Raw genomic sequence first — 23,132 nt, forward strand, 5'->3', positions numbered from 1 at the left:
TATCATTCTTTTTTATTGTTACAATTCTGAAAAATTGTATCAAAATTTCTCACGCAACAACCATTTTTCCACTGAGCTATGCAAGAGAACACCCAAATGTCTATGCATTCACTTTGAGACTAGTAGGTACATTAAATACTATTTCTACAGCATGATCTGACAGTCACTCCATATGAAACAATAAATAGCGCAATGTTGAAAATATGAGAGAAATTAAAGATAAATTTACTTTTTAAGAGGAGCAACTATTTAACATTTTTAAAGATTTCTTTTGTACTTGAAAGACAATAAGAAAGCGTTTGATTTTCTATATACCATTTACAGAGGTTTAACTATATATCATATAAATGCTTTCAGTTTTTATCCAAATGTGCTGTTAAATTACCCATGTAATTATCCCAAGAGAAATCATTACACTTTTTTATTGTTAATTTCATTAACACTTTAGTGGGAAGAGTTTGGTTTGTATTTAAATTCAGCTGTCACAGTCTTTATTAGTACAATTAAAGGGATAATTTCTGTATTCTTCTAGAGGGTGTTTTTTTTTGCGGGGGTTTTTAATTACCGAGTTAAAGCAACAACAGAAAGTTAATGGGCAAAAATATAGGGAATAATCTGTGGTCAAACTTGAAACAAAATACAATTCTCCCTGATCCCAATAGTAAAATCTGTTTTAAAGTACACTGCCATCAAAATGAAATTACAACAGTTCTTTCTAAAATGGGTGACATGACATGACAGCTGTATATACTTTAACAAGCCCTCCAATAACAAGAAGTAGCATTACACTGAGTAATCAGATAAAATCTGTTACAGATATATCTTAAAGACAGGTATATTCAAATACCTGCTTACAGAGCCTTGTAAAGGCAAAGCAGGTATCACTTTAGATATGGCACTATTGTAATACCTTATTACTCTATAAATGCAGCACCATAGCTTCCTTGCCTTTTGTGTGCATTACAACATTGCTGAGCCAGCAGGCATTACACTTATATATAGTTCCATTGATTTAAATTGAATGAGACCAAAATAACTTTGCAACTGGCAATCCAGGCATAAAGAAGTAGAGAATACAGGTTGCAAATTAATATTCATTTCTAGATACGAAATTCAAAACTAAGACAGGTGTGCTAAAGAGGGAAACAGAAGATCAGACTACTTTGATAAAGAAATACCTCACCCCAGATAAAGATGGGACACTGTTCTCATCTGCTGCAGATTTTAAAGACAACTTGTTTTTATTTTGAGCATCCATATTTGGAAAAAGATGAGAACTAGGGAGACCAAGGAATTAGCAAATACAAAAATCCAAGCAAATTCATATTCATTGCTCTTTGACAGAGTAAAATTAATTTTTACCTACAGGGAGTATATCAATTTAAGGATAATCTGGGGGAAAAAAATTAATGGGGATGTATAAGACCTCTGACTAGATTCTCCTTCATTCCAGGGGATCCACAGAGTTTAAGGAAGAATGATGTGGAAAAATTGTATGGAGATTTCATTCTTTCGCTTCTTATTATGGGTTTTTCCCATCAGTGCAGGTGAAAAATCCAGTGCACATTGATTAAATAATAAAACCTTTTAAATCATTTAAGTTTAAACGTTTTATGAGTTTCTGTCTACATTGCAGCACGACAGCATAACTGAATCTTTGTTACAGATAATTTTTGTACTAGAGGAAAGGGCTGGAAAATCATGAATAAAATGACCATTCATTGATATACAGAAACCCCCTGTATTCATTTTTTGTTAAAGCTTTTGTACACACGTGTACATAATATTATAAAAATTTATAATATTAAAACTATTTACACTTACAGTGATCAAAACTCTGTGTCCACTTAAATGAACCTGTTATTGTATTAGCAAAAGATGACAACAGTATCAGGTTTTTCTTTTGTTTCCTGAACCAAATACTATTCCTTGGTAAAACAAACAAATGTTTTTGTAAAAAAAAAAAAAAAAATCAGTAACAAAAACATTCCAGGATTGTGTTTTTTAAGTAAAATGGAAAGACAAAAGTTTAAGAATGTTTATAGATGTGTCTAGTTTAACAGTTTCATGTGTTGGATATGACTTTCACAGTCTGTTGGCAGCTTGCAGGAAAGCCATCACACCTGTGACTTGGTTGTTGATTAATGAGTCTTTCAATTCATCGCTACCATCTGAAGAAGGGCCGTGGCCTTTCTAAGCTTCATTGGTTTATTCGCCTTCAACTGTAGTCCTACCAAGGTATCTTCCATAAAGAAAATCACACCTGGTTAGGGCTAATGAAAACCTCAATATGTCATTTCCCAGACAAGTCAAAAAGCATGTAAAACTAGACAAAAGATGTATTCAAGCAACATGAATGCAGTTTTGTCATAACCTGTCAATCTAAAGACGAACATTAAAAAAAAAAAAGCTTTCTTCAATGACATTTTCCAGTGTCAACTATTAGAATGAAAATTCTGAATTGCCTTTTTGCTACATGATGCAGGATGCATAATGGTTTCCCACTCTTCACAAAGACTAAGTTTTCCTCTTAGATCCCAGAAAGAACTTTACAACAGAGAAAAACAAACAACGAACAAACCTTTTTTCTGGGCCAGTTTATTAGTCAGTATCAGAAACCTCCAAATCACAGTGTCTATTAAGATTGTAAACTGACTGCTCACATCACAGAACCTATTAAGAGCACACATGAAACTGCCCAACTCTACTGTATCTTCAAAACTGTTTTGACTGTACAACTTCCAAGGCCAGTTTGACTTCGATAACTGGGCCTGGGGAAGAGGCAGTAAGATCTTTGGGACTTACCATCCTTTCTTAAGCAATTAGCTGTTGAATCAGGGTAAGCCTGGCAGGACAGAGGAAGTTCATCCAGGAGGGCCATGTGAAAAAGCCAATAATCTGTAGGAAAGCTATAGCTCTGAGAAAGAGTGGTTACAGCTATGAAGGTCTGCAATCTGCTGCACAGCAGCAGCCACCACTTCTTACTACTTGCCTTGCGGTAGCAACAGCAAATGTTTCAGGGTCAGGAGAAAGCATACAGTTGTTCTGTATCTCCTTCAGACAAAAACTAATGGGCCTACCACTTCCTAAGACTGCACAGTAACTCAAATTAGCTAAGCAATTAAGTATAACTAAAGCTGAGCCACCTCCCCTTCATTGCCGCTTAGGACTGTGCACGTCAACAGTTCCCACAGATCAGCTACTATATGGTGGCTTTGTATCTTAACATTTAGTCAACACAGCTAGGTTCTACTCTTGGCTTCGCTACAGACTAATTTTGCAATGTAGAAGAAACCTTAAAGGTGACTTGCAGGACCAGATTTTCCATCTGTTTAACTTTGATATTAATAATTTCCCCCTTTACCTTACAGGGGATTTGCATGTCTCAACTCATTACAGCTTGCAAAGAAATTGAGATCTTTGTATGGAAATGGAATTACTCTGCATTACTAGCACTTTGCTGAAAATCCCTTATCTAAAAGAGGCAGAAGGAAGAAACAACAGGTTGGTGGGCAGGACAGACCTTTGGCTTGTCAGCCGTGTGGCCTCCTCCTCTGTAGGTGTAGCAAGAAAGCCTATAGATGAGAAGAGTAGCTAAGCCAGTGTGTACAGTTAGGGTAGTCAGTACTCTGCATGTATTAATAGACATTTAGAGCTTTTGTACACAGTTATGATCACTACATATCTACTAAGAATGAAAACCTGGATCAGAAAGCCTCAAAAGGAAGAAGAAAAGAACAGCTAAGAAGACAAACATGATTATCTCCACTTAAGAATCCTTAGTGAGCAACAGGACGCGAGACAAAGTTGAAAGGAAGGCAAATTAGTTGCAGATGAAAGGGATCATCTGTTTTTAAGGAAAGTCAGCCAGGTCATGGGATGCCAATCACCAGCTTAATTAGATAGTGACATAAAGTGTTGAAGTGTCACACTTCTAAATAATGATTTGTGGTTACAGTATACAAAAAAATCTAGTTTTGAAGAAAAGATTTATAATTTTAAAGAAACCAGTGAAATGTGAATCCTAACAATAAATGCATATATCTATTATTAACACTAACACATTGCATTTACTTAGCATTTTTCCATCAAAACATATGAAAGGACATAAAAATGTGGACAAATGTTACCTAATTTTAAATGGGGAAACCAAGATACGGTGAGACATTATTAGAAGAATGGGATTTAGCTCACAGGCCTATGTTCTAGCTAGTAAACTGTGCTTAATACCCTCTGAATGCAAAATATGTATTGCCAATACTATTTTTTTATTTTTTTTTTTACTTTTTCTAGAGGCTGGGTTTGAGCAACAGAAATAGCATCAAGTTGGAATGAAACCTTATTTAAGCAATTTTGTAGTTGTTACTTCAAGGAGAGCTGGTAAGTACACATTTCCATATCCTAGTAGGCAGAGGCTTCATCATTAAAGGAGTTCCAAGTATTAGAGGAGCTCACGTTAACTAAGGTTAACTGGAATATGGCAGTCCCTTCCTTTTTAGCATCTTTTGTTGGAGAATATTGTTTTATTCATCAACATGTCTGCAGGAGAGATTGCTAACAACCAGAAGAGTCTTAAAGTGTGCTGCTTGCGGGAAGTCTCACCTTTAGCCTCACTTACTTGTGAAATTCATGCTACAACTGTACACATAATAGAGGCTGGAGGGGCATTCAAACAGTGTGTAGTACCATCTTCCCTCTTGCTTACCGATCTACATTCTGCCACCAATGCTTTAAAACTGCCAGGCAGGGAATAAGCCTACTCTGACAGATCCTTTAAGGTCAGGCTACAGTTTCATTAGCTATGTCAGAAGAGGATAAGCAGACAGAGGATAATCCCTATGTTGACAGATGTGACAGATACCTGGTTATTGACCAACTCACTTATGGAAAAGGGTCCTTGCTTATCCAGGGAGGTCAAAATCAGATTTTTCTCAAAATCCCAGTGGCTTTTTTTTGGTACATCCAGCACTAGGGACTAAACTTGACTTTGTGATCAACCAAGAGACCTGCAATAATGGATTAATACCTTTCACCTGATTCTTTTGATACAGGAACAATGGGATACTGTCTTTCATAGCCTCCCATGCATTTGAGAAAGCCTGCTCTCACATGCATTATAAATGCATCCATTATAATCTCACCAAGCAGGTGGTGATTACTGCAATATTAATGGCATCCCAGTTCTTCCACAACACATCATTAGTAGCTGACCTGTAGCTGGATTTCCAATACCCAGCAATTTGGATACAAAAGGTCTTGTAGCATCTGCAGTTTAGAAGAAGGACTGACTAACACATCCAAAAGTAAACTAGACATAACAATGGCATCCTCTGCCATGCAGATATGGTCTCTGTCTTGGCATCATGCCAGTAGCCGCTCTTCCACCATTTGTTTCTTCTACGAAGAAAGCTGTTAGAGAACTTCCTACCTTTTCATACCCTGGGTATTTTCACTCATTTGTCAGACTCAGGCTTTTATAGAGTTGCATAAAAAACCTTTCACAGACAACAAAGCACATGCAGTTTGCTGACAACCTTTTCAATTTCAAAACTACGTAATACATTTTTCCATGTGTTGATAAACTGGATTTTAAAAGAGCATTTTCTGGATATCTAGATAATCAACAACACAATGAATATAAACATTTTCTATAAATAGTTCACCATATGGCTACCATTCTCAACAGATGGTGTCTGTGCAGCCACTAGAATATACAAGAGCTATGCCGATTTTGCCCTACAATCATTCAAAATTCTAAACAAGAATTTTTTACTTAATTTCAGTTTTATTAGGCGTAATCAATGGCAAAACATATAATTTTTTTTCACCTAACTCTTATGTGGGGAACAAACCCCACAACTACATTAACAAATTTATTTGCAAAAGGCAAGGAGACAGTCCTCACCCAATACAGCCAAAAGGATTTAAAAAAAAAGAAACACTAGGTACAAGATCAGCTTCCACAGCATAAAGGGATCTCTTAACCTTTGGGCAGCACCCTCCTGCCAAGGATCTTTACTTGCCTAAAACACGGTTTTGCTTGCAAACAGCCCAGCAGTTTGTCAGACAGAATGCTGTCTGGACTATGTTAAGAAAAATTCTGGAGTCCTAAGAAAGTGAAACTTTGTGCATATATTGCAGCAAACATTACTAGAAGCCTACATATTTTATCCAGTTTCAGTAGAAAACAAACTTACTAGTTTTTTATAGTTTCCTTAAAGCCAATACCCAAACAATTCCAGGTTTTCTACTCTGCTTTGAGAAGCTGCTGTGCAGCTGAGAATACTTATCAAAGGAACACATGACTGGAAGTAGACCACTTGGTCTATCCTTTTTCAACCTAAAACTACTTATACTCATATAACTGTGCAAACACTTTGTGTAAAACTTTTCCTGAGCTACACTGGTTTATCTGTTGGAAATCATCCTCTAATTCCCAGTCTAGACCTTTTTTATGGCAGTTGTTTTCCACTTGAACAAATATTGGTTTTAACTTGTATAATTTTTCTAACTTAGTACTCTTTCTTACCTGATGCATTTATGGTAAACCAACATATTCCCCTCTCAGTTATTAAGTTGTTACGCATCCTATTCTCAAGATCTTGTACTTGACTGTTGTTGGCTTTGCCAGTCACGAGTTCTGTCTGTTCCTGTAGCTCCCAGAGTGCTCCTGCTCACAAGCGTACCCACGTTGTTCCAACCAAATCACTACTAACTGGCCTGCAGTGCCACCAGTGCTCCATGAAACTTCGCTAAGGGCAGAGGAGGGAATCCTGGCTGCTCCTCAGAACAGCAAATTACTGCAATATTGGAGAATGGCTTCACATCTTACAAAAATGTCTCAGTTGTTTCTCATAATTATGCTGAGTAGAATGTAGTTATTCTCTATAGCAACGTATTTAATGCACCTGAATGTCCTGTAGAACTGCAGAAGGAAGGTCACATCTCAAAAACCCCACAAAATATTTGTATCTTATAACTATGTAGAAGTTACTGAGATACTTCTCCGCAAATAAATGATCAGAATGTATTTAGCTAATTTATCAATATAAAGGAGAGTACGTAAACACAAAGGGTAATGTACGGTACTGTGCTATGGGTTTGTGCCTCAGTGTTGACAACACACCAGCTTTTTGGCTACTGCTGATCTGTGCTTGCACAGCACCAAGGCCTCTTCTCTCCAAGTGGGCTGGGTGTGTGCAAGAAGCTGGGAGGGGGCACAGCTGGGACAGCTGACCCAAGATGACCAAAGGGATATCCCACGCCACGTAAATGTCATGCTCGGCAATAAAAGCCGGGGCAAGGAGGAGGAAGGGGGGATGTTCGGAGTGATGTTGTTTGCCTTCCCAAGTAACCGCCGCACGTGATGGAGCCCTGCTTTCCAGGAAGCGGCTGGACATCTGCCTGCAGATGGGAAGCAGTGAACGGATTCCTTATTTTGCTTTACTGGTGTGTGCTGCTTTGCTTCACTTATTAAATTGTCTTTATCTGAACCCATGAATTTTCTCACCTTTGCTCTTCCAGCTATCTCTCCTATTCCAGTGTGGGGGAGTGACCAACCAGCTATTTGGACACTTAGCTGCTGGCCAGGGTCAACTCATCACAGTCAGCAAAGTATTTTCGAATGTGATAATATGCACAGAGGTAGTGGCCAGACAGTTAAAAAGAAGAGATCATAGTTGACACAATAAACTGCAGAAACAGCTTCAACATGCTGATTTAGCCAGACAATAACATTTTTTTCTTTATGAGCAGGACAGTGATTAAAAGTTGATATACACGTGAATTAAACAGTAACTAAAAGCACATGGTCTTCTTGTGTTAATATATGCATTAGAGGTAATGAATTCCCATTTGGTACTGAAATATCTAAGGATGTACAAGTGAGTGCCAAGATTTAAAAAAGCAGTATGTATCTGTATATGCAGAACATTTTTTAAAACTTGGGTAAATCAAGTACTATAAATTAGCCGAATGTTAATAGGCTTATTGTTAAAAAATATTATTTCAAGTATAATTTAAAAGTATCTTTTAATTTTTATTCTTGCAGCTCAAAGTACATACATGTAAGAAAAAAGAAAAGAAAGAATCAGAAGTAAAACTAGAAAGGAAAGGAATCCACCTATATATCCCTTTTCTTCCTATAAGGAAAATTTCTTTACAGTTTCTAAAGGTATGAACTGTAAATAGGGATGAACATTAAGTTTTCTATGTTACTGCTTAGTGCTCAACTTTAATAGACTTTTCCTGATAGCATTCTATATTTGATAACTGTGAAATGAAAGAATATCATTAACCATTCACATCTTCCATTTGATAAATTTACTAAACATTTTTACTTTGATAATCAGAGGAATGCATGGATTAGATTCACATGCTCATGTGGAGCTAACAATGAGTAGTACACAACAATTTATTCATTTTTTAACCAGTCCTAAAAGCCTTTTACTTTCCCCTAACCACCAATCAATTAATTTGGCTACCACTTGCTGGCTCTGGGACAATGCTCCCATAACCCCCTCCCACCTAACTTAGTCATTAAATAGGTTAGGGGAGCATTTCCCTTGTAAATCAGTCCCCTAAGCATTTTTACTTTTTTCCCCTCACTAAAGAGAAAGCAGAACATACTGTCTTTTGGATATGAAGTGAAATAAGTATTTCTCTTTAAATATAAAAGCCCGAAATGGACTCCAATATCACTGTGAACAGGTAAAAATATTTTTGCCTGCACAGAGGGAAAGCTTTAGCATTTGTTAAGAAAAGGAGCAAAGTATTATGGCACTCCACTTTATAAACTGATAGTTCTGACTCTTTTCAGGTACTGCCCTTAGTTTTGTTTAACTTTTACCAGGAAGCACGCAGGAGAAACAGAATGGATCCACCATAAACAGGAGGTCAAAGTAATCTCACACCTTGAACCTTGACTCCTGAGCACAACTAAGGCTGAGATTTATGCAGTTTTAGGAAGGAGCATGAAGAATCATCTAAAGATAGGGCTCAACGAAGTCATTGCAAAGCTTACTTGAGTAGCCACGAGACCAGCTAGAACTGGCCTAGCCGGCTGGAAAACATGAGACATACTTCAGCTATGCTAAAAATTAAGTCATGTGAAGAAAAGCTGTGCTGGGGATGCTGGTCGCTATGGCAGATACTGGATTAGCAATTCTACTTAATGATCACAATGGGTTTAAACGATCTGTTGGTCTGTAGAGAAGAGTGGTTTAAATAATAAATCCATGAGCTAATCATTAGTGGCTTGCATAATGTCACTTCTAGATGAGAATTTCCATATCATGTAGAAGGGCAATGAATGGAGACATTTTCAAATTAGGAAGGATGACAACAATTATGGCACTTATTAAATAAAAAAAAGCAACAATAGATGATATGACAATGGTGTGAAATACAGAGAAGGACAGAGAAGGCATATACATGACTTCTATCTAAACTCTATAAAGAAATCAAACGAAAAATGTAATGTGTTTCAAGATATCAGAGAAGATGAAATGCCCACAGAAAATGTTCCGTCTGCAAGTCACAGCAGTCCTCTCTGCTCCCTTTGGCTCGTATTGATGACATCAACATGAAGGGAAGTTCAAGAACCAGCTTGAGTCTAAGATTTTCTATTAGAATCTCTTTTAAAAGGGCAAACTACTTCATTTTTAATGAAGGACAAGTGTTAGCAATCAGCAGGAGAACTATCAAAGGAAAAAAAATTAATACTGAATTGTCTCTGCCATTTAACATAAAAATGACACTACTGGCACAGACCAAAAAGTCCAAGAAATCCCATGTTCTGTCTGGTAGTGGGTAACAGAGGACATCAAGAGGAGAACTAAATGGCACATTTTTACCAGCAATTGCACAAAAAAAAAAAGCATTGAAATCTTGGAAAACAATAATTTGGATGGGGAAAGAATTAATCATAGCAAAAGTAAAAAATAAGAGTAGAATAGACTGTACAAATATTTAATATATGAAATGAAGGAAGAATTAAATGTTTAAGACTAACTGCCAGCGATAAATGGAGAAAACACCATAAAAAACATAAAAACTTTTACATGCAAATTCACAAGCTTTTGAAATTGTCATTCCACTTTCTAAATAAACAGTTCAATTTAAAAGCTGAGTGATATGACCATATTAGATATCATCAGGAGGATTCAAAATTAAGAAGGGAATGTTAACTTCTTAGTTTGCAACATGTAAGTTTTCCAGTTTTCACAAGAACATAAGTGCCAAATGTTTTAGAAAAATACCTATTTTTTCCACCTATAATTTTTTGAATTTAACAAATTGCTATTTCTGAATTTAACAAGTATCAATTCAGCATTTAATGTATCTTCTTCTCAATTAAGCAGTTACATTTTACAAGTAAAAAAAGAGTTAAAAAATATTAAAATAAGTTCCATTAGTTAAAAACAATTAAAGAAACACTTTTTCTTTTTTGCTACACTTGTCATGAGCCTGATTGAATTTAAGATTCATTGCAACTTGAATAAACAGGTTTAAGTTCTATGCTATACAGCTGAAATCTTCTTAAGCAGTATAGGTTTGCAAAAGTTACTAATTTCTTTCTAAAGCACCATTTAGGGGCAATATCAACATATATTCAGGTCTCAAATAGAAAGAGCATATTAGGTTCCTCAAGATAGGAATTGAAAACCAGCCTTGTATGGATCAAATACACGAGACAATTAGGATCTCCACGTTAAAATTGCACATTTAAAATTAAATGCATAATTCATTTCATACATTTCATCAGTAAAATCTTTGTGTATTGACTATTATAAAGTAAAAAAACGCAATAGGGAAGTGCAATTATTTGCCAAAATCTCATTACCTGTGTGCCAGCAGCACCCTGAAGGTCATCTGATTCAGTCCCAAATAACTTGGCAGCAAGTTTGACCAATCCCAGTTCCATTCAGTAATGGTTGACTGTTGACACATGGCAAGAAGCTATTGTTAGTTATTAATCAGTGTTAATATGATCAGTAAATTAAAGCTCCAGCTGTGATATACTAACCAAGAAGGAGGTGGGTCTAGAACAAGGACTTAGACAGATGATATCAATCATGTCCACAGAAGAAGGTTTTTATTCCAATAAGACAGCAATTAATTTATAAATCCATTTGGGGATGTAGCCATTATTTATAAAAAGGTAAATCAATTTTTTGAACCGTTATTCTTCCAACTGTTAATGGCATTCTGCCCAACCACTTTGTCTGAGAGCTTGACTCTTTGTGTGAAAAGCAAAATAATTGGCAACTTTTTATGTAACGGCAATTTACATTTTCTGTTGTCAGCAAAAAATTTGTCATGAAAAACTTGCTATAGCTGGAATTCAAGATGTAACCTGTATTGTAATCAGTGATGGTTTACTTCTCTATTGTTTTGTAAGGCAATCCAGTCACCAGATGGTTATTATAAACAGCAGTAAGTCTAGACAATATGAACAAGTATAACTCCATATTGCTTAATAAATAAAAGCAATCTACAATAGTGGTGGGCAGACAAAACAGCATACACAATATTGTTATGTTTACAAAACAGTAACTCCTGTTGCATAATATTGATTTTCATTGTCAATAATGGTCAAGTAGTGACTACAGTTCAACATTCGTGGGAGGAAATAATTCAAATATTATTGTTGTAACACTAAAATAGCAGTGAGTAGTTTAAAGAAAAAAAAAAAAGATGAAGCAAGTAAAAACAACAGAAATAAACCTAAGTGAGAAAAGTAAGTATATCTTGTAGTGCATCTTTTTCTTCTTACCAAGAGAGTACTTGGTTCTTCTGGGAGAGCAGAATTGGTGCAGTCTCTCCCTTTCCTTCCATTTTTATTTTATTCCCTTCCTTCTTTTAATTTAGTTTTCTCCCTCATCTTTGGCATGTGCTTAAAAGTAACGTAGAAGAATAAAGGTGAAATACAGAGTAAGAAAGAGAGACAAGAGTAGCTAGAGAAAGAATAATATAGTGTGGAAGTGGAAAGTGAATGAAGAAGTAACAGTGAACACCTGATAAACAAGAAGTAGGAAAAAAGAGTAAACAGAGAACAGTGGGAGCAGAAGAACACAGGGGAGAAAACAGGCAACTGTTCTATCCTCTACACTGAATTAAAAATACATAAATAAACATAGAGGAAGTATTTGTAAAATCAAGAGGGCTAAAAAGGAGAAGCTAAACAGGCAGTAGCAATGGCCATAAAAGTAAATAGGAAAATTTATAATTATACCAGATGAAAATTCAGTCCACCAGACTGATCAATTCTGTGAAACAATAAAGGATCAGTTTGAAAAAAGTAACTTCAGGAAAGGAAAATAATTTATTTACAGCATGTTTCTTTATTGATACTGCTGAGGAGCTGCATAGCCTAGACTTAATTGTATTAGACAATAGAGGAGCAGCAGCACTGGCAGAGATTGAGGCGTCAGGACAAATTGATAAAATCAAGAGCAACAAGTTACTAGTACCAGATGGTGATTATTCAAGATTTTTACAGGAATGTAAGAATGAAGTGGTTGAATTGTTAACAGAAATGACACACTTCCTAGAATCAGCTACTGAACTAGAGGGTTGGAAGGTAAGAAATTTACATAGCATTAATAAAAATCCTAGAGTGGATCTCAAAATAGCAGTTCAGTAGCCTTTGTTACAGGAGCAGTAAAATTAATACAAATTATGATTAAGTAACTTGCTAAATTTTACATGATAGGGACAAACTAGCAAAACTTCAGAAGAGAAAAGTCAACCACCTTAATGTACTGCAATTTTTAAATATACCAAGAAACAATATATGGAATTTTAGCTACAAATTATCTTTCAGAAAGCTTTTGAAATAATTTATATTAAGAAGTCCTCTACTGAGGAACATAGCATAGACATGCTCTAACATTGTTCTATATTATTATATATTATAATATGTTATGTAGTGTAGCATAACACAAACATTCTCTGTTTGGAGCTGAACCAGCTCTCTGGACTCACAAGCAGTATTGCCATACCTATTCCAATTGGCCCTTCTGAGAGAAAAATTTTAAAAAGCAATACATAATTAATTCATTGACAAAATATGTTGTGAAACCAGTAGCTTGTTGGGACTTAGAATTTATAAAAGGAGAAAATGTTAGTTGATGTATTAAAAATACATTTAGTTACAATAGATTTAAAGAAAATCAAGACATTAACCATAAACTCCTAAGCTTCATGACATTTGCCAATCAGTAAGAAATGAAATTAAGAGCAAATATATCCTACAATAATTGTTCTTTGCCACAGCTCTGGCATCTTCTACAGGCACTGGTGACAGTCTTCACAGGAAACAAGACACTGAGCTATACTGACCACTGTTTTATAAATAGACAGTCCCACACCACTGAAGAAATGCACATTTTTATGGTAAAGGGAACTAAATTATTTAATAATATTATTAAGCCCAGGAAATAAGTCTGTCATTGTACCATGTGACAACCCTGTTGTTGACTTGAGGTCCATGATCTACTCTTCTTTTTCTTTTAATTTTAAGATACTTTTCCATATTCAAGTAATAGACTTTATGCCAAAAGTTTACAAAATCCAAAGCAATTTAATATGAAGTATCCCTTGTCATCTGTTGATTAATAGAGCACTGCAAACCTGTCATGTAGCGGAAGAATTCTGCCCTGAGTTGTCACTGCTTGAAGGTCTTATTCTACCACACTATTAATGAATTGAGAATTGAGGCATGGTAAACTATTTTCTGCATTTCACATTGGAGTAAGTGATTCTGCAGCTCCTTAAATTCTATCAATTTTAGATATACATAAAGGGACTAGTGGAAGAAAAAGAGATATTTTTAAAGCATGTATCTCTCGAGTGAGGAGCCTTGTGAAACTGGTATTAATCTCCTTTTTCAGGAGATTTATGATTTTAATGCAACATAACAATGATTAAGCATTCGTTAAACAGTAAGAAAAACCCCCACAAACCAAACCAGATATATTTTACAGCCATACAACTGACGAAATACTCCAAAATGCTCAAAACTGGGAAAGGAGATTACAGTATTTAAAAGCAGAGTTATACTTAAAAAGGATGTCTTCCTACCACAAGACTGTAATGTGAATTTCATGCCACTGCAATACCATTTCTTTTTAAATATTTGCAACTGAGGGGTAGAATCAAAACTGTAGATGATGGATTAGGAAGACTTGAGAAACGATGGTGTAAAATTTTTTAAGCATCCAAGTGGTACCAGAAACTACATACCATTTTGTGTAATGAATTGGTCATGTGACACTCTGGCAGATTTAGGCAAATAGATCTAATTTCTTCAACTGTTACATTATCAGGAAACTAATTTCTATAGGTAAATTATAATCCTTTACATATCATTAACGTGGCTTAATGAAAAACAGACAAGTGGATGCTCTCATTTTTTTGTGTGGGTTTTTTTTCCCACTGCTTATTCTCACTGCTCTCTTAAATCTCTATATTTCCAAAGTATCCTTTACTGTACTGTTCAACATTTCTTTGAAAGACTCATCAGGAAGATTCTAAATGTGCACTTGGAGTTTTGCCATGATTTTTCAGAGGACTAAGACTAGCCCTATGTACCATTACAAAGATGTAATAAATGTCGTTGGTACTAATGGGCTTTCCTTCACTATACCGAGCTAACACAGAAAGTCTAAGTAAATGCAAATTGCTCCTACATGCAATAATTCTGATAAAAGAAAAGGACAATAATGGCTTTTTGAACATCATGCTATTGTAGAGGGTGCCCTCATTAGACTCCCGAGTAATAATATTCCTTTGCACTTCATTAAATGTAAATGCATGTAATTAAATCAGTTTTCATCATTTCAGTCTCTGTCATAATTGTGATCATAATAAGACCGTCAAGTAAAAATTATACTATAACCAGATTTTCACAAACCTGATTGAACAGTTTTGCACAAGATTGTCTGTACAACTGGAAAGGGTTGAAGACAGGTGGCTCTTCTCTGCCGTTCAGTGTCAAAGGGAGGCATTGACTGGAGGTAATACCATCTTCAGAAGAATTCTCACAAGAAAGCTGCTCTTTCAAATATGCCTTTTAGAAGAAAACCACAGAACAGTATATGACACCCAGCTTTCTAAGTGAAATTTGCCTAAATTTCAAGCATAACTTTACAGTGTGTTTGATAGGAATTCCTTATATTAAAGGAGGGAATAAGTAATCTCTTACAAAATAGAAACCTTTTTAAGAGTAACCCTATTTTAAAACAAAGAATAGATAACCTCCAGGAATATCCACCCAACTGAAGCAAGTAAGAATGATCTAAGCTACTGTTTTGAAATTGTCATCAAATTATGTGTATCAGTTCTCATTTAATATATATGTCAGGAATATGTAGAAGTGAAAACCAAATATTTTCTATGAGCTCTTCTAATGCAAGATGGCTATTATGTGATTTATTTTACATGATAAAATATACACAAATTTTTTGGGCAGCATTAAATAGTTACAGATGACTATAAATTAATTGTTTGATGAACATGTTCAAACCAGTTGTTTAAGCACAAGAATAAATATTTTCCCACCCTTCAAAGCTATTTTTAATTGTTTAAGAGTTCAAAGACTAGAAGTCATTTATGATTTACATGGCAATTTTAGAAACTATACTGTAACAGACGTGTGATTATTTTGGCCACAATCTTTTCTGTTTTCACTTCTTAAACTACTATATAAATAAATCATCATTGCATGCCAATAAAGTGTTTTGATTAAATAGAACCATTTTACAAAGAGCTAGATAATGAAACACTTACAGATCTATTTGCTGGAAGGACTACTGTGATTAAACAGTTTATTGTTATAAAATCAAGTCCATAGTGATAGGATTGCCATAACATTGAGCAAGTACTCAAGGTGAGTCTTTATTAAGATGGGTGGATGCAAATGATCCTCTTAATGTGCAGTACTACTGAGATGATAAAAATTTTCAGATGCAGGTGAGGGAACATGTAAACTACCTGCCAAGACACCCTGTGCGGCTCAGTGGGTCTTTCTAAAAGAATAATTTCACCATCGGTTTAAACTGATCCAACTGTGGTCTGGCCTGAAAAGGCACAAGTTCTCTTCCAATCCACATAGACTAGCTGTTTCTCCCTTGTGTTGGCACTAGCATATGTTGTGAAATCAGCCAGAAAAAAGAAAGGTTTCAGCCAGATAAACGAGCCACACAATTTCTAGTATGACTACAATGGTGGGGCTAGGAGTGGGAAAGCACAAGGGCAACAGAAAGAGCAGGACTGTCTCTCTCTGCTGGTCATCAGCCAATTGTCAGGACTGCCTAAGACATTCATGAAATCATCTCAGTGTATTAAAAAAACCCAAAAGAGTCAGAGCGTTTTTTGGTTTAAGACAACAGCATAACCCAGCTGTGAAAACACACCCCAAGTCCCTTACCTGTATCTTCTCAGCCTACAAAAATGTCTGTTTCTTTTTGCCATTCATTCATGACTTCATGCCATAACAAAGATTTTGAAGTTGTGGTGAAGGGAGGTATTTAAAAACTATATATATACGTTTACCCATTTCTCATAAATGTACTGCCTTCCACGCACACATTTTCACAAAATCTGCATACAACTCTAAAGCAACCCAGCCCTCTGGGTGTCACAGAGCCAGCGAAAGGAGATTCTGTTGTTTTATTAGTAGAAATACTGGAAATTGCTGTCCATGCTTGCTAGGGTTTGAACATTTTGAGTGGTATACAGCTTACCTCCCAGTACAGGCATTTTTCTGTCTTTGGAATAATGTGGGTTTAAGCTTTGACAAAGATACTTATTCAACAATGGTAAATGGCATTACTTTAAGAACTCTTTTAGTATAGTACATATTGCAGACCTTGAAAGGGTCATGCTTCAAAAAGGTGAAAATAGATAGAAATGAAATCATGTTTGTAAACATGTGAGCTATATCCTCACTATCATTGACTGGGCATGAAACCAAGCAGAGAGAGTATTATTGAGCCTAACAGCTCAGGAGAGTTGGTTTCTCTTTGGTAGCCATTAATCAAAAATTTTTTTAAAGATGATTATTCTTTTTGATATATACAAAGGACTGTAGGCTGTTTTGAGTTCTACAGTATCTGTTACAGATATTTATAACATCATAGCTCTATTTCCAAATACAGCTTCCCAGCTTCCCTATATCCCTTTTCACCTGCTTTTGTAAGGAAAGTTATTGAGAATAAAAATTTTCTGTCTCATCATTTTGTTCTCTATTCAGATGCAATGATTAAGTAGTGTAGCATAAAGATCTCCCGACTAATTTTAAGAACATGATCCATGATCCCTTGATAGTCCAAGGAGTCTCCAAACAAAAGGATGGACCTTTTAACAGACAATCATGTCTATTTCTTGGTAGTCAGGCATCTTAAAGATAATCTAAATTATGAAAAATAATATTGAAAAGTGCATTATCATAATGCCATACTAAGCATTAAAATGTCTTGTAATGGTTTCAAAGGCAATTTGAAGTAACATGGTTAAGTCCTTCTGTGAGTCAAGCTGGGCAGGATTTTTTGTTCTTGTTTTTTAAAAAAAGACAGTTTTTTCTACTGAGAAATGTTCTATATTTAGCAAAGCTCTTACTAGCTGAAGAAATTCAAGGAGAGACACCTGGGATGTGGAAAGTCAGGCTAAAGTCCCTCTTCCACCTAATTTTCTCAGCCTCTTACCTCCTATTGGAGCTGCTCCATTTTGCATAAATAACCGAATACTCACAGGAGTCGGATCTTGGATCAGGGTCTCCAGAACCCAATATTGGCATTCTACCCCTTCAGCTAGAGTATGATTCTATTTTTAACCCTAGAAGTTACAAAAAGGATTCTTACAGCAATTTCTACAAGGCGAAACAACTCCAACAGGGGAAAAAGGCAGAGTTCCATGCTGGTAGCTAACGGACTGGTGGTTTGGGGAGTTAGATGTGGGAGAGGCAGATTCAATTCCCTGGTTTAAGCCAGGCAGAATAAAGATTTAAGCCTGCATATCCTGTCCCCTAGGTGACTGCCCTAACTACTGCATTATATGCTATTTTTGGAGGTCTTGCTCATCATCTTTGTCTCGCTCCGTTAGAGTAATCCTGAATGTGCTCCAGGTGAAAAGGTTTTGTTTGAACTGTATTACAGTAATAATTTTCACTTCACTTCCTGAACCATTTAATTGTTTGAGATGAAATTTGAAAAGATCCTGTATTGTATTAATATTAGGTTGCCATCTCTACATACATGCTTACATTGCTTCTAAATTTTCCAAATGCAGATGCATCAAGGTTGCTTTTAAGCCTATACTTAGGAACTAAATAGTTGCTCTAATATTCAGAAGCACAGTGCCAGTACTGAGCTGCTCTCTATTGCCTTCATAGAGACATAGCTGCCTAATTGGGTTTTTTTGCTATCATTTTTTTTAAAAAGAAAAATCTTGGCCTATGCCTATATTTGCATTATTTTGCATTTTATTATAAACACTTCCGTACACTTGCAATGATCTTAACAGCACCTGCTTACGCATTCAAGGAATAGCAATTTAGTAATTAAAGCTAATAAACAGAAGTTTCTTAATTAAGCTGTGTAGAGCTGTGTTATACAATTTAAGCAAACTTGTGTTTATTTCAGTGTATAAAATCAGAATGCTTTTGGTAACTTGGGGCAATTTAGTACAGCCTTAGAAATAATGAGATAATTCTTTTACATTGCTCAAATTCCATGCGCAGCAAACAAATTTGAATTTGTTTACTTGTAATTTTGAAAGCACTAACTGAACAGAGTGATCTAGATCAAGTAAGGTTTTCATGTCGATGCATTTACTTCCTCAGTACAGCCGTAGGGTTTGTTTGGTTGTTTTTTAAATCAGGAGAATTGATTTATCACATTTAATTTTACTTCCTGTAACAGTCAATTTTTCAATAGATTTGCTGATTTTTAACTTTTTATTTATTTTTACTGTGTTCAAACTCCTAAAGTGTATCTATGGTCTACAATATGAATCTGAAACAAGTTTATGAGCCATACTACTGTTTAAGTACATAAATAAAATCTACATTGTTTCCCATAAAGTAATCTTTTCTGTACAAATGCAGAAAAGCCTAAACTGAATGGATTCTATTACAATACAATATAGGATTTCATATTGACTTTAAGAAGCATTATCACCTCCTTGACTAACCCTTAGCTGCCAGCAGACGCTGCCTCAGGCCAGTACACACCTAATTGCTCGGTAAAAAGGCCGTTTCCCTACCTCATTGAGCCGGATGATGTGATAAATTTGCCTCAGGTACTCGCTGCCACCTGGTTTGTGGCAGATATCCAGGACCATCATGTTTATTTTCTGCTCAGTGAATCCAAGTGCAATACCTCCTTCCTCTAGCGTTGCACCTTCTAATGTGACTAAGGCACTAGAATATAGAAAAGATACAAATATTCTTAAGTTAAATTTCTAAAAATCAAAATACCAATACAAAGTCAGCTAAAAACACATGTTAAAAAAACCTTACAAAGATTTGGCTTGCACAAAACCAATGTTGCTGCATATACAGCTTGGAAGCCTTTCTACAAATACCTAATAAATGCTAAATAACACTTTTATTTTACAAATTTTAATGATTTTAATCTGACAGATGAAAACATAAAACATTCTTTACTCTAAGGACATGCAAGGAGCAAATATTTTTGAATTTTCTATTCCACTAGGGAAGTACCTTTGCTACGAGAAATGGCAGCTGCATTCGATCTTTTGTACATTTTCCTTTGCCTGTCGCTGCACATATTAAGGCCTAATTAACATGTCAGAAAGGTAGCCATTACTCTAAGTATAGGTTAGAAGTTTTAAATTGAAGTCTTTTTTTCCCCACTGGTATGGTGGTAACCATTTCAAAGATACCTATTTGCCACTTGTTGCACTATTCGACTGTATTTGTCCTTGTTTTTCTTTTTAAAAGTATTTATGTGAAACTGCTACAAAAAGAACCCTGAAGGTGACAGTCCCAAATGCCTTGAAAAATATTCACTCAAAACTCTGACTGCTGTCAGACTGTTCTCTCAACATACGACCATAAGTTACCAGCTTAGTATTGTAAATTGACAAAGTATGAAGAAAAAAGTACTAAAACTAATTTTTTTCCTCAAATATTAGAGCTGCAACACAGATGTATACTGGCACCTTGACACTGATGCACAGAGAACTTGAAAGACTGACAAGAATGTATGATCCCTCCTACCGTCATTATTGGATTAATTGAAAATCTACCAAAGAAGCATTCCAAATTAAAAAAAAAAGCAATATCTTAATTTTTTAGATTAAAACCAAAAAACCCAAAAATTATTTGGTACTGTCAGCTGTATTTTGCAGTTTACTGTTGAAAGTGTGCTGTGATTACAAAGTTAGTTCTGCTGAAAGTTGTTGCTTGACCTGCAGGCTCCCTTAAATGCTACACAGCTGCTGGACATTAAAGCTGATATTGCTTCTACATGCAGCTTCAGAACGCCCTACAGAGCAAATAGTTTCAAAATATGAACTGTAATTTTGTTCTTTGCTGAATGGAAGGGATACTCTGTTATTACGGTGTATTTGACAGAAAAGCTTCAAAGAAACTGATCTTTAAAATTAAAGCACATTTAAGACCGATCTTTCTTTGCCACAGATAGATACAACCTGAATTTCCTGTCAAACTTCTTAGCGATTGACATTGAAAAAGTTGAGGACCTCTGACAAAGGAGTGTATCAGTGTCAGCACCCAAACTGTATCCTTTCCTGTCCGTCACTGTGCAGGTGAAGCAGATGATTGGATTCAGTCAGTGCTGTGATTAATGAGTTCCTCTCTGGATTTGGGACTGCCTATCAATCATGTCATTAGGAAGAATGTGCCCTGGAAGAGGCAGACCTCAACCAAGGAATAACTGCATTCATCTTAATCTGTATATGCACCCAGACAGCCAAGTCAGGGTCACCATGATGAAAAACAATAATCTTCAACTCAACAAATTACTTTGCAAAGACACACATTTCTTTTCTTCTCGGGACGTGTGTTCTTCAGAATCTAACGTGACTGTTTACAGCTCCGTTGCTACCATAAAGTGAAGGTTATTTTAACGAACAGTAATGTTTTCAAGCAGTACACAAGACAGGCAATGCATGCAACTGCTGCTTTTTGAACCTTTCAGATTCAGATTTTTTTTTAAATTTCGTTTTCCTAAAAACTAAGTTAAATTTGTATGCCACAATGGAAGGATCTATATAATATTTACAATTTTTATGTTGCTATCACTCTTGATAACAATAACATAACACAAAATCAAGCAAGACTTTTGCTTATAAAAATCCAGTGCGCTTCAAAGATGTTTCCACAACTGTGTAGGTGAATGCCAAATTAATTATTGTAATTTATGGGTTTTATTTTCTTCCACACACTGTATCTATTAAAAGTCTATAAACATTTATAAATATGAAAATATATATAAATGCATGTGCATACAGTTACTCACAAAATCCTTTAACTATGAAAAGGTTATACAGAACACAATTTTACATCAACTTAGATTTTCAAATATAATCATTCCTATTTCAAACAAATCACGTAAACATCGCAAGTCTCCTCTTGAAAGATTTGCTTTTAGTTTACTGATTATGTGACCGCTACTTAGTTTAATTTATATTTGAATTTCAGCTTTAATATATTAGTTTTATAATTTGCATTCATAATACTATTTTACCTCTACATCACATACCTCAGCTATTTATTAACTAGATCATTATTTTTTTCCCAGGAATTGACTCATGGTATTTGAATATAAAATGGAAAAATAATGTTTATGCTACACTTCTATTGCAGAAATCCCACTGAAGTCAGGGGACTTAGATTCATAACTGCATCATATAACTACGCACTTGGAGAGCAGGTAATATATTCTTCAGTTTCTGAAGCTTAAAATTAGGAGCGCTTGTCACAAACTAGTTCTTACTGTGGCTGACACTGTTCACATACAGAAAACATTTTCCCACAGTCACTTCCCACAGTCTGATACCTGATCGATAATACAGCATTTTTGCAGTAAGTTAGAAAAAAAGATAGAGTAGTATATTTATTTAAAATTCTCAGCTTCAGAGGAACTGCAAATACTAAAGTGTTAGTTTTTAGAGGTTATCCACAATACTGTCTTGCCCTGCATTTTTATTTTTTAAGAAATACCTATTCTCTCAGTGTAGAAATTGTATTATGGAACCACTCTGTTAAGTATCAATTTACACATTATCATTATAGGTTTTTTATTCTATGACTCTTTCAGTCGCTGCCATCTGGCTTCAATCTTTTAATCACTGGATTATAGCTTGTAAATTAGTATTAAATGGAAATGTAAAGATTACAAAGGTCAGTGTCAATGAGCATTCGTGTGACACTTACTGCTTAGTGCTACTCATGTTAACTGACTACTCATGGAAACAGGATACTCTCCTTAAAGCACTGTACGAAACTCTGTTCGCTGATATAAGTGATTTCGACCTACAATCACTGTATCCTTTGTTTACATCGACATTTGCTGTCAGAACAGCAATGACTGCAACATTCAAGAATATTCATTACAAAAAAGCAATGTTACTTCCAGTATTCAACAATTTAATTCAGTAAGGCATGCAACTCCAAAAAATATAATATTGGAAAGCTGATGAATAGTAGTTTTACAGAATGGTGCATGTCTTCAACACTAAAACAGACGGGACTAGGAACACATTGACATGTACACAACTCCTTGGAAAATCATTGTAAGGATTTAAAACACTCGGACCTTAATGTCAAATTTGAAGGGAAGGCTGATATTTCCTCAGAAAGGCACAGCAGGATACTCTCCTTGTCCTGTTTTGATATATCCTCCTTGCCCTCAGGATTTGTTATGTTTTACAATGAAGCATGCTTACTTTTTAATCACAGATGAACACTGAAAGCTTTTCATAGCCCCTCTTAATTTAAGCACCATAGCAAAATTGATTTATAAATATACTGTGGTGCCTTCTAGTCAGTGTACCTGTTCACATTCTGAAAGATACACCAAGTAAACTGTCCACATTTTTGGATCATCATGAACATGCGAAATCTCTAAGTACTATGAAGA

The 23,132-nt window shown here is 35.4% G+C and overlaps 1 protein-coding gene across 1 annotated transcript in view; it reads right to left on the bottom strand.

Annotated features, from left to right (window-relative positions):
• Positions 1-23,132, bottom strand: part of KIAA0825 — a gene marked incomplete at its 3' end in the record, with an annotated part of 225,582 nt that overhangs the window by 105,056 nt on the left and 97,394 nt on the right. The window contains exons 16-18 of the mRNA XM_082013187.1: positions 19,267-19,423; positions 14,918-15,073; positions 10,844-10,938 (exon numbers count right to left, since the gene is read on the bottom strand). Of these exons, the coding sequence (XP_081869313.1) occupies positions 10,844-10,938; positions 14,918-15,073; positions 19,267-19,423 (408 nt within the window). The remainder of the gene's footprint in view (positions 1-10,843; positions 10,939-14,917; positions 15,074-19,266; positions 19,424-23,132) is intronic.

This window comes from Phaethon aethereus (assembly GCF_964289735.1).
Source record: "Phaethon aethereus genome assembly, chromosome: Z".
Lineage (NCBI taxonomy): Eukaryota > Metazoa > Chordata > Aves > Phaethontiformes > Phaethontidae > Phaethon > Phaethon aethereus.